This window comes from Lates calcarifer, linkage group LG8, assembly GCF_001640805.2.
Source record: "Lates calcarifer isolate ASB-BC8 linkage group LG8, TLL_Latcal_v3, whole genome shotgun sequence".
Classification (NCBI taxonomy): Eukaryota; Metazoa; Chordata; class Actinopteri; family Centropomidae; genus Lates; species Lates calcarifer.
Genome location: NC_066840.1, coordinates 17,321,955 through 17,338,465, shown reverse-complemented (window position 1 = coordinate 17,338,465; position 16,511 = coordinate 17,321,955). Strand labels below are relative to the sequence as shown.

Here is a 16,511-nt window from a genome sequence, read left to right as displayed (position 1 = left end):
GCCTCAAAAACACATGCTGCCACCTGGTTGTCTGAAATAGGCTGCCATGCAATTATCTGGGTCCTGAAATGCGTGTGCAACTTGGAGGAATTGCAGATTCATTTTCTTTGTGTATGTTTCTTATTAACTGTTCTTGTTTGAAGATCTTGTGAAGAAGATGGACTTCTTCAATTCTGAGATTGAACACATAGAGGATTTGGTAGTTTTCACAGGGATCATCTTAAAACGAAGGCTCTCATATATTTATACTTATATTTTATTTCTTTTTTTAGTCACAACTTTCCCTAGTGAAAATATTTGCAATTTAGCAAGCAGTCAGTTCTGCATATGTCAGAGATAATTGCCAAAAGGCATAATGTACACAATTCAGACATGCAGCCAGGAATATTTTTGTATTTAAATACATGAATTTGAACATTGGTTGATATGCTAATTAAAAATAAGCAACATTGGTAATCTGTCAAATATTTAATTTAAGAGATAAAACATTCAAAATTCTAAATTACTGACAAGTTAGACATGAGGAGGATGTTTAGAAAATATATAATTATCTGTCTTCGTAAATTTCCAATTCTTTTTAATATTTGAGGTTTGATGAACTGTAATAGGTTGTCTGAGTCAAAGTACACATGACAGAGGATTTAGGCCCTCATCCTTCAATTTCATTAATTCAGTTAATTCTTTTTTTTTTTTTTTTTTGGAGCAGATGTTGATTATTTTTGTCTCTTTTGTGGTTGCTCTTTGTGACAAACACAGCAGAGGGGTGGTCTCAGTGCAGAGATGCACCATTTCTTTGTGCATTTTCCAGGCGGCCCACCCCCCAGAAACTGCTGTCACAGGTAACAGCTCTTGTGTTGAAGAAGATGAGGCAAGGGGCAAGCTGTCTATCAGAATGAGGAAAATGCCTCTCCTGTATCCAGTACACATATTGAGTTTTGCGTACACATACAGAAGTGTGCACATGTGCACAAATAATCATGTGCATACGTAGATGAACACACAGAGACAATTCTGCATTACACTAGTTGAGGATGGCTGGGAGGCTACTGTATATCCTCTCTCCTTTCCACCACCTCCTCCTCCGAGCTTATCCTGTGCTGGAGGATCTATGAATCCCTCCTCCTCTCCAGCCCCAGCACTGCTTCACGAATCAGTGTGAATCAAGTGAAGATATGGTATGAAGGGGAAAAGGGAGGAAGGAATAAAAATGTAACCGTGGTATATTGTCTTTTCACGTGAATGTGGATCAGTGGCATTTTCAAGTTGTAAAAGCATTTATCCTTTTGTTTGCTTGACTTGTCTCTAAATTCTGTCATGTTTTTCCACACTGGCTTTCACATGAATGTATCATGGCAGAGAGCACACTGCAACCCATTCATCCAGCCCAGCACCGCAAAGTACTTGTTAGTGTATATTTTGCTACAGTTCATGTTGATTCACTTGGACACATTTCTCAGGTGGAGCACATCAGTTCAGAAGCTGGTGCTTAAGAGAATGGCAGCAATAACCATTCAGAGCACCAGATAGCTTAAGTGATGTACTTACATGTCAAAGCACCACAAACTCTGCCTTTTAGAGCTGTAATGACAGTATTTTAGCTAGTGTGTTTTCACAAGAGTGGTATCTTAAAAGCATATCAAATGTAGAAATATCATTTATTTAGAGAGAGCAGACTGGAGAGTACAGTACAGTGCTGTACAGTGCAGTACAATGAATCGCCTGGCATCTTTCCCTTGTTAAACAGCAATGTGGGAATGTCTGATGTAGTGCTCTTTAAAGCTACCAAAATTTTGTTTTGCAGTCTACAAAATGCTGCATGAGCTTTGCTGTGTACAGTATATCAAGCCTTTAAAAGATGAAATAACCATGAAATAAACAGATTGTGCGTATTGGACGGTATCGTCTATCTGCATGTATTTTCCCCACATTTCTTGCATTCCAACCCAATTCTGTCTTCTTAGGCAGCTGGAGAAATGCCATTATGAATTTGTTTTTCCTCTTGTACGATATGTCTTGGCAGGATTCAGCAATTTTACTTTAACATGTGTGCACTTACGCTTTATGTGTCAGAGGCAAATCGGAACATCCATAAAATCCACCTGACAACTGACACTTGGCTGGGGATAAACATCTGGTTCTAGCACAACCTGTGTTTATCTGTTGTTTATGGCTATTAAGAATAAAATGGCAGTTGGGAGTGGAACACTGAGAGTTCACATTGATCTTTTGTTTTTCTTTTGTATGGTCTAGACATATTTATGTGCATTTGTGTATTCTTATTTGGATTTGTGCACATATATGTGTACATTTTATGTTTGTAGAAGTTGTTTCAGTTCATCAGAGAGGGGATTGTACCAGGGAGGCAGAAATTCTAAAGGCTCATGTCAAGATCAAGGCCAGTGTGCGAGTGTGTTTGTGTATTTGTGTGGGAGAGAGAGAGAGAGAGAGAGAGAGAGAGAGAGATTGCGATTGCAGTAGAGTAGGCTGACCAGGCCAAATAAACTAGAGAGAGAACACACATTCCTAGAGATCATCTCATGCCATTGGATATGTATTTGCCCTCATGCAGTTTCCCTTCATCTAGCAATACCTACTGAAAGGCTTAGGGCAGCAGAAGTCTATGAGCTTGCTTTTGATCAGCACACCACAGCAACTTCTGTAAAGAATATTTTTCACCACATGCCTTTACACAATTATTATGACAGCTCAGTGGCCTAATGGATTCTCTTTTGACTTTCAGATCTGGACATCACTGGGCTTAAGTCTCATCTTACATTTTATTATCAGCACGATTACAATTTTTGACATCTTGGTAATAAACTTTAAACTACTCAATAGAAGAGCATTTGCATTTATTTGTGCACTCTAGGTTTGATAGACACACTGTTCCCACTGTTTTAATTTGAATATCTACAGTGATCACACTGTTGCTATAAAAGACAGTGGGTGGCATCCTGTTACAACATCTTCTTTTTCCTTATTGCATAAAAATTGTGGCTGGTTTCCTTCAACAAAGCTGCTGCCTTCGGTCACAACCCTTAGAGAGTGCTGATATATATGGCCTTCTTTCTTAATTGTTTGCAGTTACATAACAAACATAAAAAGGGATTCTAGGCGAACTCACAAAAGAAGAAAGATTTTTGTGTAATTGTGGTGGCCAGCTGTTATGCCATTATTTCAGTTCATAATATATTGTAGGTTAAGGGTGGTAACAGCTAAAAGTCTAGGTCAGCAGTATGGTCGTTTATTGGACTCGCCTATTTGCTCGCAGGCTTCACTTTACAAGGCAAACTTCTCTAAGTGACTGACTCATTGCCTCAACATCCTTTTTACTGCCAGCAGGTTAATACAGAATCCCATCCAAGTCTTCCAGACAGCAGGATAGCAGCAGGACCCATAAACACATCATAATCAGCCCACTAAGAGGTGGGTTGCGCTTAAATGATTTGTGCTCCAAACACCATGGATACCCCTAATTCCACTGCAGCACAAGTCCAGAATCCAATTATGGTACTGCTACTGGAGTCATCAGGCGTGCAGTGTCAGAGACAAAAGCCTGCTTTACATACAGGGGTCTGACCTCCTACCTTCTCTTACAGCACAAAAGCAAGTCTATCATTATCACTCATTAAGTCTGACTAACCTGTTTTTATTCTCGCTGACTAAACAAAGGATAATTGTAATCAAGATTTGGACTCTGTACTGTACAGCATGTAGTGTCATGGGCTGCACTCTAGTAAGCCAAATTTAAAATAATTACAGGTTAGCTACTTTTCATGTTGTGAAATTATAATGGAGAACATTTCATGTGGCACATGAGAGTTGGTCATTTTTATGTGTGTATATTTATGGTTCAGTTCTTTCTTTTCTTAACATTCATCAAGTCCTTCTTAAGAGATTTTGTAGTTGTTATGTCTGTTATTATATCTCTGTTACGTCTTATGTCTGTTTGTGGCCACTGGAGACAAGTGATTTCACTGAAGTAGTTATTTCTTAGGAAGTGGTTTCTATGTTGAAGGCCACAGTGTTTGAGTGAGTAGGCTCTGATGCAGGTTCTCTGGGTAACCAGAGCAGCACTTTTAAACCCCAATGTTTTGTTTTTCCTTTCTCAGTCTCTTATTTTCCTATATTGCCAGGTTCTCTCTCATTCTCCTTTTCCTCTCTCCTCCTCTTCAGCACTCTGGAGGATCTTTTCTTTACTGTCCCTGACCACATGGATCCTACACCTGCCATTACTCTAAGCTATTATCTCTAAAAGATCAACATGTATTTTGTGTATAGATAGGATGCCTTTGAGAAGAAGAACACATTTTGTCTCAGTATAATTGTTGCTAGGTTACTATTACTGTATATTCAGTAGCAAAATATTTGTCTAAACATTTGTCTGTTGCTTACTGTGATCCAAAATCTTAACATGGCAATAGTGGCTGATTGTGCCTAGAGGGCATCATGGCTTGACGGTCACAATGCAGCGTTTGCAGTGAAGAGGTTTCTGGGTATCATTAGAATGGTTGAGAACAGAACAGCTATTATGAATGTATGCATATAAAAGATGTAGACTAAGAGAGAGAGAGAGAGAGAGAGAGAGAGAGAGAGAGTTCCTGTAAACATTGAGGCAGGTGAGGAGCTCAGCAGCTACTATGGTTTTGGGATTTAAATGCAGTTCACGACTGAGTGCCTGTCTTTACACTCATATTCTCCTTGCCTTGCTTTTAACTCCATCCCCAAGTGCTGCATGGTGCATCTTTAATCAGGGCATGTCTACTTTGACACCTTCATGTCACCAGAACATGCATCTCTGCAGTTGTGTGAAGAATAGTCATCAGGAGGTGACATGATTGAACCTGTTACAACCTCAATCCCAGCTTTTAACTATTTGTGTGTTTATGTGTATTTGAGTGTGTACAGGGTGGCAATACATGCATTTTAGTGGCAGGCATAGCACCAGCTGTCTTTTGTGTGACTGTGGACTGAGCTATACTGTATATATATCTGTCCCCGTGTTGATTGCCAAGGATAAACCTATTGCTGCTAACAAGCATGGAGTCAAGCTGCCAGAAAGAGAAAAAGTCATTTCCCCCTCCTCTTGTCCTCATCTCTCAGCAAACCTTGACATTTTCCAGCACAGAAATGTGAAGTATTTCTTAAGTCCTTTCATGCCTCAGTAGACAAATTGGATCAACCTATCGGTTAACCTTCACAAGAAGAAGAGATAATACTTGAGCACATTTCTTAAAAATAAAACATAAGCATGGTTGTCTTTTCCTTGTTTGACAACCTTTCATGCGTCACTCTTCTTAGCTGGTTGCTTAGACACACCTGCATATTTGATTTTTCTAAAGAGCAATGGTGGTTACATTCAGAAAGAAATATATAACCTAAATTATTTTTTTTTTCATCTTTCTGCTAGGGGGTATGGCCTATAATAGTTGAAAGTTGCACAAGCCCATCAGTCATTATCTTTTAGTCATACAACCAGATTTTACAAGAGTTAGGATTTGATCCAAGAATGAATAAAAGGTATTCACAGGCAAATACAGTAAGAATTAATGTGAACAAAGAAGAATGATGCTAAATGTTTCGTGACAGAATACAAATCAAATCAAAACAAGTCTTCCTTAGTTGTTTTGCATCTTATTTTCAACCTGAAATAATAAACAAGCAATCAAAAAAGGGGAGGAACTGGGCCACCCACAAAAGGGTAAAGGAATAACTGTGCTTTATAAAAGAAAGAGAGGAGGCCAGATTATGTTCTGTCAGCTGACAAATGCACAAAATGCAACCCTGTCAAATACACTCTAAAGTAGGACAGGCACTACACAGACAAAACCCAGGCATTTTTTTTCAGTAGCAGACAGTATAAATTACATTCAGAAGATGTTTTGTCCTATTTTAACCATGTGTTGAAGGAAAAAACAGAAAATTTAGGCATAGATTTAACAAAGAATTTCAACATTTTGGGAATTCAGCTTTTTACAGAAGTTGAAAAAGTGAAAAGAAAAAAAAATATTTTACCTTTTCACCAGAGAGATTGGTCCATGACATTCTTAGCTTAGCACAAAGTCTGTAAACCATTTAGCCTCAGTTAGTTGCACCACTGTGGTATTAAGTTTTGTTAAATCAAAAACATTGCATTTTGTATTCCTACATATCCAAGATGGCTGCCGACTTTGGTGAAACTGAAATAAATATTTTCTCATATTTCTCATTGAGACAGCCCACTAACATATTTCACGGTACCATCTTTAAAGATGACCAGCAGTACATATGCGCACCTTAAAAGCCTCTTTCACTGTGTTCTGGAGTCCGAGTCTAGAGCTTGATACTATGTAGCTTGGTGCTGGGAGAAGTAATGGAGACCACAGGGACATCAGTAATCCTGCCAGCTGTCCAAGGAACAGCCTTAGCTTCAAATCTCTGTTCTTCATCCCCTTACAGTGACACGAGCCCAGCTTCTGCGTTGTCTCCTGAATGCTTAAGGTGGACAGCATGCCCGGGTCTTAACGGACGCCAGGGGCAGCCATTTGGACCATCAGCTCGTGCCTTCCCACCAGCGCTCAAGCGCATTGGGTCACAACGAGCTGCCTTGGCACGACCAGAGAATGGTTTCCTAGAACTGATTGGCTGTCAGGCTCAATCCATTCGCTGCCCCCAGGAGCATGCCTCCATGACCAATTTAAGAGGCAGAGTCAGAGCCTTCCCACACCCCCTGCCTCTGAGAAAGAGAACAACAGTCATGTGTAGATGCGCGCAGATTAAATGTACTTGCTAAAAGGCTGTACCAAGCCATTTATCACTGACGATGCTCAGAGTTATTGATTTGAGGGATTTTTTTATTTGTTCAACATTGTTGTGTTTTCACTTTTACGTTCATTTTCACAGTCAGTGTTAATTAATTTGTTCTATGTTGTGTAATTTGTACCTAGAATAGTCAGCATCATTGTTCTCTTACAAATAGAATCTGTGTATGTAATAATATATTGCTGTGCAAATGTCTGTGATACTTCAAATTAAATTAGAATAAGTATATCTCACCAACAGAACATTTCTCAGGATTTATATTTATTTTTATTCTAAAATATGACCCACAAATAAATTCCTAATCAGAGCCAGTAACTGAAAATTAAGCAAGTCTTGTATGATCATGATATCTCAGACAATACTGCTCTGATTCTCCACATCTGATAGAAACTTACTACTAGCATAGAAAGCATTAATCGTTTGCAGGAGTCCTTCCCCTCTCCTCTTGGAATAGAAACAGGGAAGGGGGTCACTGAGGGAGATCTGTGTTGTCTCAATTAGAAGAGGAGGCGTTTTTCTCACTGGGCCCTGCTCCAGGCCCAGCTGTGTACCTTCCACCGTGGGCTGAGCCTCTCCCTGCATACTGAAAACATTACTGGCCACAGGTCACTCTGCAGGACTTATCCTGCTCCCTATACACCCACCTTTTATTTAGAGATCTTGGATAACCAGAGCCAGATGTTTCAGATGGAAGGACAGATAACTCCAGAGAACTAGTTTGCTTAAAAACTCACAGTCATGCCCAGTATGCCTGGGTGCATACATAGTTTTTGGACATGTATTTTGACACACACAATTGTGCATGCACTCATACTTACCACACTATCCAAAGTTTCCATCACCATTATCATTATCAGCCACTTCCCACACTCCCTGTTATCATTAGGCATGATGATGATTGTATGGTTGATAGCTCCAACTGCAACTCCATTCTAATGGTTCACATTGAGCTGATAAGTATTTCTAAAAACATTCCTGCTCTGTCAAGGTTAGATACTTGCAACGAAAAAAAAAACAGTAACACATATAACTTGAAGTTGTCTCTCTTGTTGCTATGAAAGATACTTATTAGTTTCATAGACAAGCATTTGGTTATTATAAACAAAAAAGTGTTATCCTGTTACAGCCTATGTTATACCCCTTTCTCACTGAATTTGTGAGTTTTTTGCATTGTTTTAGTATATACAATCAATACAGGTTTTTAAGCTGAAAGTGAAAGAAATGATTTCAAGTCTCAAAGTGAGAGGGATTGCCTTTTTGTGAGTGGGAGCATGCCTTTGAGATCCAAGATAGCAGGGGGAGTGGATGGAGAGGTGTGTATCCACCTAGCAAATTGGCTTTGGGGTTGAGAAAGAGACCTCTGTTTAGCCCTAGTCAACAGCAGAAATTGGTCACAGCTGGATTTCACTGGTCAAGTGGTACGTTCAGATCTTGAGCGTGCTCTCTATATTTTGTAGGTCTCACTCATTATTCCAGCTATGACTGGGCCAAGCACTTTTTTTTCCCTTTTCATAAGTCTTTATCTTGCCAGTGGACCTTCAGTAATGTCTTTGTTCACTGTGTTTGTCCCCCTTAATATATATCTTTATCCTACTGTAATTTGTTGTGTTGTTGAACTGCACTGTGTTATGTTGACAGGTGTTCCTATTACGTTGTCCACTTTATTCAAATCAGAACAAAAGACACACTCTTTGTATAACACAATACAATTCAGTAGCACCACAATCTACATCCTCCGAAAGTATCAAGTTGAAAGTATATTGAATCAACATCTATTTAACAACAACAAAAATCTGAACACTGAAAACATAAATCACTTCTGTGGAAATGGTATTTCTGTGGATCAGGCATGGCTGAGGCCAGTGATTCTTTGTCAGAATCCATCTACTTTAGACAGGCTGGCAGCTCTCCAGCAGCTCAATCCTCAGTGTGAGTCCCTGAGATGGAGGACAGGGCACATGTTTGCAGGCAGATTGCACATTTGTGGGAATAAATTGCCTCGTAGAGGACCAGACTCCACATTGTCTGTTCTACTCTGTGTTCCTTTGCCTTTAAATATGTTTGTTGAAGACCTGTCATCTGCAGTTTCTTTTATTTCTTTTCAAGGCCTGCTCATTTTATGGTGTCTGGTGGCGGGGCTCAGCCGGATAGGTCTGTGTCCGGAAGTGAACATGTGGTAGTGTTTAGCTTTGTAATGCCCTGGGTTTTATGGACGTCTTGAGGGAGATATCACATGGAAGGCAACCAGGATAGTGATTCTGGGCCAGCAAACAGACTGGATGTCCAAGTGTTGGAGAACTCTCTTTATCACAGAGCCTCCCAAGGGTATACCTCAGTCCAAACCCCACAGAGAAAGCTTAACATTGTTGCCAAGTCATATTTAATAAGCCAAATCTGTTTTTGCTCAAACATTCATGTATTTCTTCAATGGAACCTCTATCAATTTGGTGACTCCTTTTGGCACAGAGCAAGCTTTAACTCCCCCTCAGTTAATGGAATATGTACCAGTTATGCTCACCAGAGACTTCTTTTCATGTGTTTATGGTGGCTCCAGTGAATCTTTCATGTGTTTTGTTAAAACATGATTTTGAAACACTTCTTCCTTGACATGCTTTTCAAAGCTCTTCACCCTTATAAGTTAATATATTACAACAAATCAGACTGAAATACTCACTATTTATGATTCATTGGTACATTTCTCTTCTCAAGCTTGCATGGCCAATACCAAATCAAAATCATTTGACCCTATTATTCCCCTTAGTGGACCATCTGACCCAAGAATCAGCTATGTGGAAGTTGAGCTCTGTATAATACAGTGGGTGCAAAGCTTAGAAGTCATTGTTCATATTTCAACAGATTTTTCTTCTTCTTCTTTCATGGACTGAGTCTGCCTGGGAAAAAACACATTGCTGTCCAAGCCCCTCACCTATTTCCACCCAACGACAATTAATAAATGATTGTGTTGCTGGTATTAGCTTCTAATCAAGCTGTATCACAAGCTATGTATTGATCTGAAAACCTAACACAGAAATAATCTATTTCTGTGTGATGTGACTTTATGTAATAATTGTACACAGTGGCTCCGGTGAGCTGCCAAAAAATTCCTCCCACATTGTACCCTTCACAAATGGCTCTTAACTGTGTGATTGCTTGGGAGATTCCATTAACAAATATAAATCTGTCCAAGAGGGATGGTATTGTTGTCACAGTATTACATTTTAGCCACTGGGCAAGTTGTAAAACACGTTTAAATATTGGCAAGGACTTTGATCAGCTGTTATGGACCTACACTGTTGGACAGGTTAAGCTTTCTTGGCAGAAAAAAATGATGGACACACATTTACAAAAAATCAATAAATAAAAAAACAAGTCAAAAACTTTCATCTCTCAACTTGCCCTAAGTCCAATGCTATGTGGAGGGTGTAATTTTTAGTAACTAACTCCTGTGCTTTGGAGACATGCATAAAACTTGTTTTATTGTTGTGGCCAGCCATCTGGTTGAAATATGCCACCTATAGTCATCCTCTCCACACACCTGGAACTCTGACTAGTGTGGCAGTGTGAATGTGTACAAGCCCTCCAGGGCCCATCAGTCCTCATGCAGTACTCAGAGGAAACATGTGACATGTGGCATAATGGAGTCAGCCAGCAAAAGCTGTAGCAAAAATCAGCCAACTGATGCCACCACTCAGTGCTCAGCGGGAGAGCTCTGAGCTGTATAGGATGGTATCAGAAATGGGAATGTGCCTGTTTCAGATTATTAAAGGCACTGTTTTTCTGGTTAATTTGAGAGAGCACGGGGCCCTTTGGGTAAGGGCAAAGACAGCTGAGGTGCTAGCGAATGGGCCGAGAGCACCCTGCTGAGAGTGTAAGGTAGATTCAAGTGCCAGTAGAGAAAAGAGAATGAAGATTTAAGAGACCACTTTACTACCAAAGCAGCCAAATTCCCCTTCTCAGTTTAATTTGCCCTCTGTCTGTGGGCCATTCTCTGAGGGGGATCATTGTTTCCTCATGTTTTATTTTTGCTGGCTCTCCAGTTTCTTTGTCCAAGGCTCTTGCCACATAAGAAATCCAGCGTGATTCCTGGGGCCTTACTGGTTACTGAGTCAGGATATTCTGGATGTAATGTTGTTGTCACTGGATTTATTTATAAGGTGATTAATTTTTATTTTTTGTCTGTCCTGTTTGTTGCACTTTTACAAAGTTGCTGATGCTGAAACATTAAAGTACATATGTTTGTCAGTCTTGTAAAATCAAAGCTTAACTGTGAAAATGTTTTTTAGTTGGAAAGAGATGAATACAATGACATTACAACAACAACGGACGACCTTTGATGACATCATGATTTTACTAGTTTCAGCCACTATCTTACCCCAAAGTAGATCAATAGTTACACAATTAATTCAAAAGTAATAATAAGACTCATGTAAAACACTGTTCTCTGAAAGTGGTGGGATAGACCAAGTAAAGTTTTTGGGATTGCATTATCACAGCCAAACACTGAGCAAGGGGTTGTGTCATCAGCACCTCTACATTATTTCCTACCTGTTACTTAGCTTAAGTGTAGTGCTAAAACACTGTAATTTCATATTAACTGGCAAGCAACTCCCAAGGCTTCTGTAAACAAAAAAAAAAAAAAAAGCCTTTGGCCAATTTGCAGCTCTGAGCTCCACTGAGTCTGAAGGTAAATCAGCCCTATATGTCTCACACTCTGAATAGACTAGTGCAGAGTCCTGTAAGCATCTAAAGGAACATCCTCAGATGTTGACAGAAAAGCAAACCATAGGACTGTATGTAGCATTGGTATACACTTATACCTTTTTAGCACTCCTTAATACAGTAAACAACTGCATCCCTGATGTCATGTGTTGACAGCAAGCACTGAAGTAAGGCAAGTGCCTTCAGCATTGCTTCTTTTGGCTGCCCAGGAGATGTTGCCTCTTTGATTGTTTCTTCAAATATGCAAGCCAGCGCTATGGGAACAGATTGTTTGTTCTACATTTCCTGGGAGACTCCCACCTTGGGCTTAAACAGAGCAGTTGTGATGATTAGCAACAAAGTGTGCTGCCTCTCCCATAAGCCATCGGGAAGAGTCTAAGGAATCTTTTTTCTCATGTTGCTGCTTCTTTATCGTAAAAAAAGAACATTTTAACTCCCCCATTCTTCTCTCTCATTCATTTCTCCTCAGTATCAGTATACAAATACTGACCTTTTGTTCTGTACATGGACACCTATGTTTTTAGTCAAACTTGATGTTATTGAAGTGTAAATGAAGAGTAATACATGCTGGCATGTGGCGCTTCCCCAGTGTGCAGACTTAATAATGTCTCCATTATGACAATAAAGGTCTCTTCATTCTCAGACCAATTTGTCTATTGTGTTCAGTCACGTAATAGAGACTTAATGCCATTTTCTGGGAATGTGGGGGCTAACACAATTATCTCCTTGGCTCTAGGAAGTTGACAGACAGGGCCTAAGGGAAGTAGCTGTGCTTATCAACTGTCTACCCACTGTCACAATGACAGAAATGTTGGCACACACAAACAAATGAAGAGGTGGAAGTCATCTGCAGGACTATGCTCTGATGCTACAGCTTATGATATTGCATATTATGTAGTCCCTGTTTAATGTTAAAGGGGGTTGTCACCAATCACATTCCCCTTTCAACAACTTAATGTTATTTCCTTTTGAAGGTTTACCTTTTTTTTAAAAGGATCAATAAAGTATTATTATTCAGTATAACACCTGGTTTAAGACACAGAATGGCTATCACTTTTACACTGCATTCAGTGTATTATTACTATGAAAATGATTGTACTGATTGTAGGATGCATTACAAAGTTGATCAGTTAGATTGCCTACCAAATATTTCAGCTGTAGTAGTTCAAATAGCAGCTGTTTTGTTTTTTTGCCTTTTATTAAGAGAAGAGTGATGTGGAAACAAAATGCTGAAGTTTGCTGGTATGGAAACTATGGCTTTTAATTGGTTTATGCCATCTGTTGCCATCTTACCCATCTTGGGTAATATGCATAAATGTATTTGCATTCTAATGTGTACAAATTAACAATTTCACTTTGTTGTATAAAATGTTGAAAAAATCGTTACAGATTTACAGTGCTGAAAGCAGCCAGTGTAACATTTTGACTGAATAGCATGCTGTACAGCCTTGTTACATTGCATATAATTTCCAAAATGTCAACACAGTAATTCTGAAAAAAAATGTTTTTTTCCCCCTGCAGTGAAAAAAGACGTAAAAGATGAAACTGATGACAGAATGACACAATTCAAGAAAAAGGCGAAAGAGCTCCGTATCTTGGACGCCAAGACAGCACAGAATCTTTGTAAGTATATACAGCTCTCTTTTTTCTTTAGAGATTATTTTATAGCAAACGACACCAGTAGTTCATGAAGTACTATACACCTTTTAACCATGACCTTTTGTATCAGAAATGTGAGTATTATTTTCCACAACACTTCAGGCCTTTTCTTACCCTTGTGAACAGATCAGCAAAGCTGTTTGTGGGAAAACAGAAGTAGAAAGCCCTTAACGTTGATTGTATTTTACTGAGCCCTTTGGGGAAATGTTTTCTTGGCAGTTGTTTAGCAGTTGCCACAAGTGCATATAGACTCCTAGTTCCCTGTCTGTAGTCGTGTATAAAGCAAATCCCAATCAGCACTAAAACTAAGCACCAAAGCTACATGTAGGGGTTTTGAATCCCCAGAAGCCTAAGTGACCTAAATGTTTAGTTAATACTGGTGTATTTACCTCACCCTCCAAGCTTTTCTTTATTTTGGTATGGTGAATGCAAAGTTTTCAGGTCGGATGCAAATGTTCTAAAAAAAAAAAAACCCTCTGCCTCAGAATTTCACTAACATCTTAACTCTTGCTCCTTCTCTTTTCCATATGGATCTCCTTGATCCTATATCCATAAAATGTGTGTGAATTCATAACAAAAACTGAGAAACTGCTGGCAGCCTTATGTTGATTGGTGGGTAGAGCATTGTTATTGTTTTCCCAACTCTTTGGGATTTCATCTGGAGCCTTGATATCCTTTACCTCAGAGATACAATGTAGATGATGACACCTCATGAAAAATGCATGTTGGATGCTAAGATTACAGGTCATCCTCCTGGCAACCCCTACTCCACCCCATTTGTTTATCTGTGTCTTTCTTACCTTTATTCTTTAAAGGACAAGGAGAGTGGTATGCAGTGGCATACTGTAGACTAGGATGAGTATATTTATAGGTGGATAAATTCCTGTACACTGTGGGTGAGGATTGGAAGCAAACCCGAATGTCAGAATAATCTGAGGGATGCATGAACATCACAGAAACATCAATAATTATTTGTGCCTCACAACGAGTTCACTTCCTGTGTGCTGGCGATATCTTCCATGAACAGAGGCCAGATGAATGAGTTCATCAGACAAAATATTGGGGTCTGATGTCAGGAAGGGGCATGTGGCATGAGCATAAGGATGACACGTAGAAGCGTCTGTGCACGTGTTTGCACATGTGAGTGCGTGTGTGTGCGCATTTGCAAATTTGCCAGTGTGCACATGTTACTGCGGCTTGTGTATGGGCTGTGACAATGTTCATAGGTGTCACTGCCATCTTTGATTACAGCCTGAGCAGATGGGCTTTGAATTTGGCAGGAAGCAAAGATAAGTGTAGAAAATCTCACTTCTAGAGTGGCAATGGGTGGGAGGCATGTGGTCCTATGCAGCTTTTAGCTATTAGTATCATAGATCTTATTCACTGCCTCCAACAGAACCCTCTAAACTCCCTGTTCAATTTTCATGTGTGCTAGTATTGAAGGCTCAGTGACTGGGATGGGTAGTGGGACAAAATGAATGATTGTGATGTCAGTGAAGGAAAGAAATCCATATTGATCATGATGCCTCTTTGAGAATGATTACGTGACCCTTGTCACTTAGTTATTAAAGCAAAAGGTTGGAAACAAACATTAGACCAAAACTGTTTTCTTTATATTAGGGGGCCATCAAGTTATGAGTGAAAGGAACAGATTTGGACCCTTTTAGTTAGTGAAATTCTGACATCCAGCACTTAAAACCAGAGATAGGATGTGATTGAAGTTGAATTTCTTCCACACTATGGAGTGTAGAGCTGGGTACAGCAACAAGAGCCACTACTTAATGACCACCCCTTTTCCAGTTGTAGTATTAAATCAGATTTGCCTTTTGTATTGAATGCAGACCTCAAACCAAGAATAATCATAATTGTGAATAATAGATTCAAATCATCAGCAATCAGAAAATCATTTGTAGCCTCACTCGTTTTGGTGCTAGAATAGGAGCAGGGACCAGATAGGACATTTTCAGAGTTTATTAGTAGTATGGGGTATAAACATTTTTTCTCCTACAGTCTTTAGTAAAGCATACTTTGACATAGTGTAGGCTTAAAATCTTCAAAAATCCATGAGATCAGAAAAGGATAGTTCATAAGAAGTTTGGCTAGAAGTATGCCCCATGAAAGCAAACTTCACCAAGTTGTAAGATGTTTAAAACTTAAGGAGTATGTGCTCATATAAACCAGCAGAAAAATTAACTTTCTTTCAAGTTTGACAGAAATCTGTCAAATTTGAGTTTATTGGGAATGTAAAAAACTGATAAAATATAAATAATTTTGATTTAATTTTTGTTAAAAATGTGGTTGTTAAAGAATTTATATCAAAGTGACAGAGGCAAACTTAAAAAAGGCTTGTGTTTTGGCAGGACCACATTACATGTGTGCACCAGGGCTTGGCATATTTCAGAATTTTGATCAAATTAGACAGTCAGACACTTTGTAATAGCTCACATGACTAGCTAATTTGCCATCTTAAGGAAGCCTGCTACAACTAATGTAAACTCTGTGTTATTTTAAACAGTTTCTTTAACCATTGAAGTAGGTATCCAAGTTATCCAACTTATCCTCAAATTGAAAAACATCTTTGAACTGTAGCTATGGAGGACTACTGGATCACACAGCTTGTGTGCAGTGTAGCAGCAGTTTAAAAAACTGGAATGCCTTTCTCACCATGGTCACTGAAGAGAGAAATGATTGAAGAAACAGTACAGTTCTTGTGTTAGACCAATAGGTAGAGATGATACTTGGAGAAATCATTATAATAATATACTATAAAGGCCATTTGAATTCATTTGGAGTAAATGTTGATCACTGCTGGTCAGACAGCCCCACTGTTCACTGCTCTAATGTGCACCTGCAGTAACTCAGGCAACAAGTATAGCTCAGTGTACCAGAGCATCATCTAAGAACTGATCCTTGCAGGTGGATGTGCAGGTGCAGGGTTTTTTTTTTTTTTTTTTTTTTTTTTTGTGTGTGTGTGTGTGTGTGTGTGTGTGTTTTTTCATGTATTTGTCCACTGTGTGCATCAAAATTGCATTGTGATAGCAAAATCTACATTAAAGCACCTACACCTAGACCACAATCCATTTTGGCCTAGTTAGATTAGTATGTAGCTGGAAAATAACTAAACAGGTGCAGGCTGACCACACCCAACAGTGACACAGAGAATAAAGCAAAGTACAGATTTAACTGTTAGATGGCAGCAAGTTGAATTTTCAGCCTGTCATTCTTTACCTCCTAGCTCATCTACATCCACTTCAGTTTGTAATTTACAATATATTCCAGGATTACTTTTGACAGCCCACCTCAAGAGAACCTTGTATCCAGCTGTTGGTTTC

At 39.2% G+C, this 16,511-nt stretch overlaps 1 protein-coding gene across 1 annotated transcript in view; it reads left to right on the top strand.

Moving 5' to 3' along the window:
* diaph2 (diaphanous-related formin 2) overlaps positions 1-16,511 on the top strand; it is a 344,139-nt gene that overhangs the window by 178,230 nt on the left and 149,398 nt on the right. Inside the window, 1 exon segment of the mRNA XM_051072493.1 lies at positions 13,042-13,143. Coding sequence (XP_050928450.1) covers positions 13,042-13,143 — 102 coding nt within the window.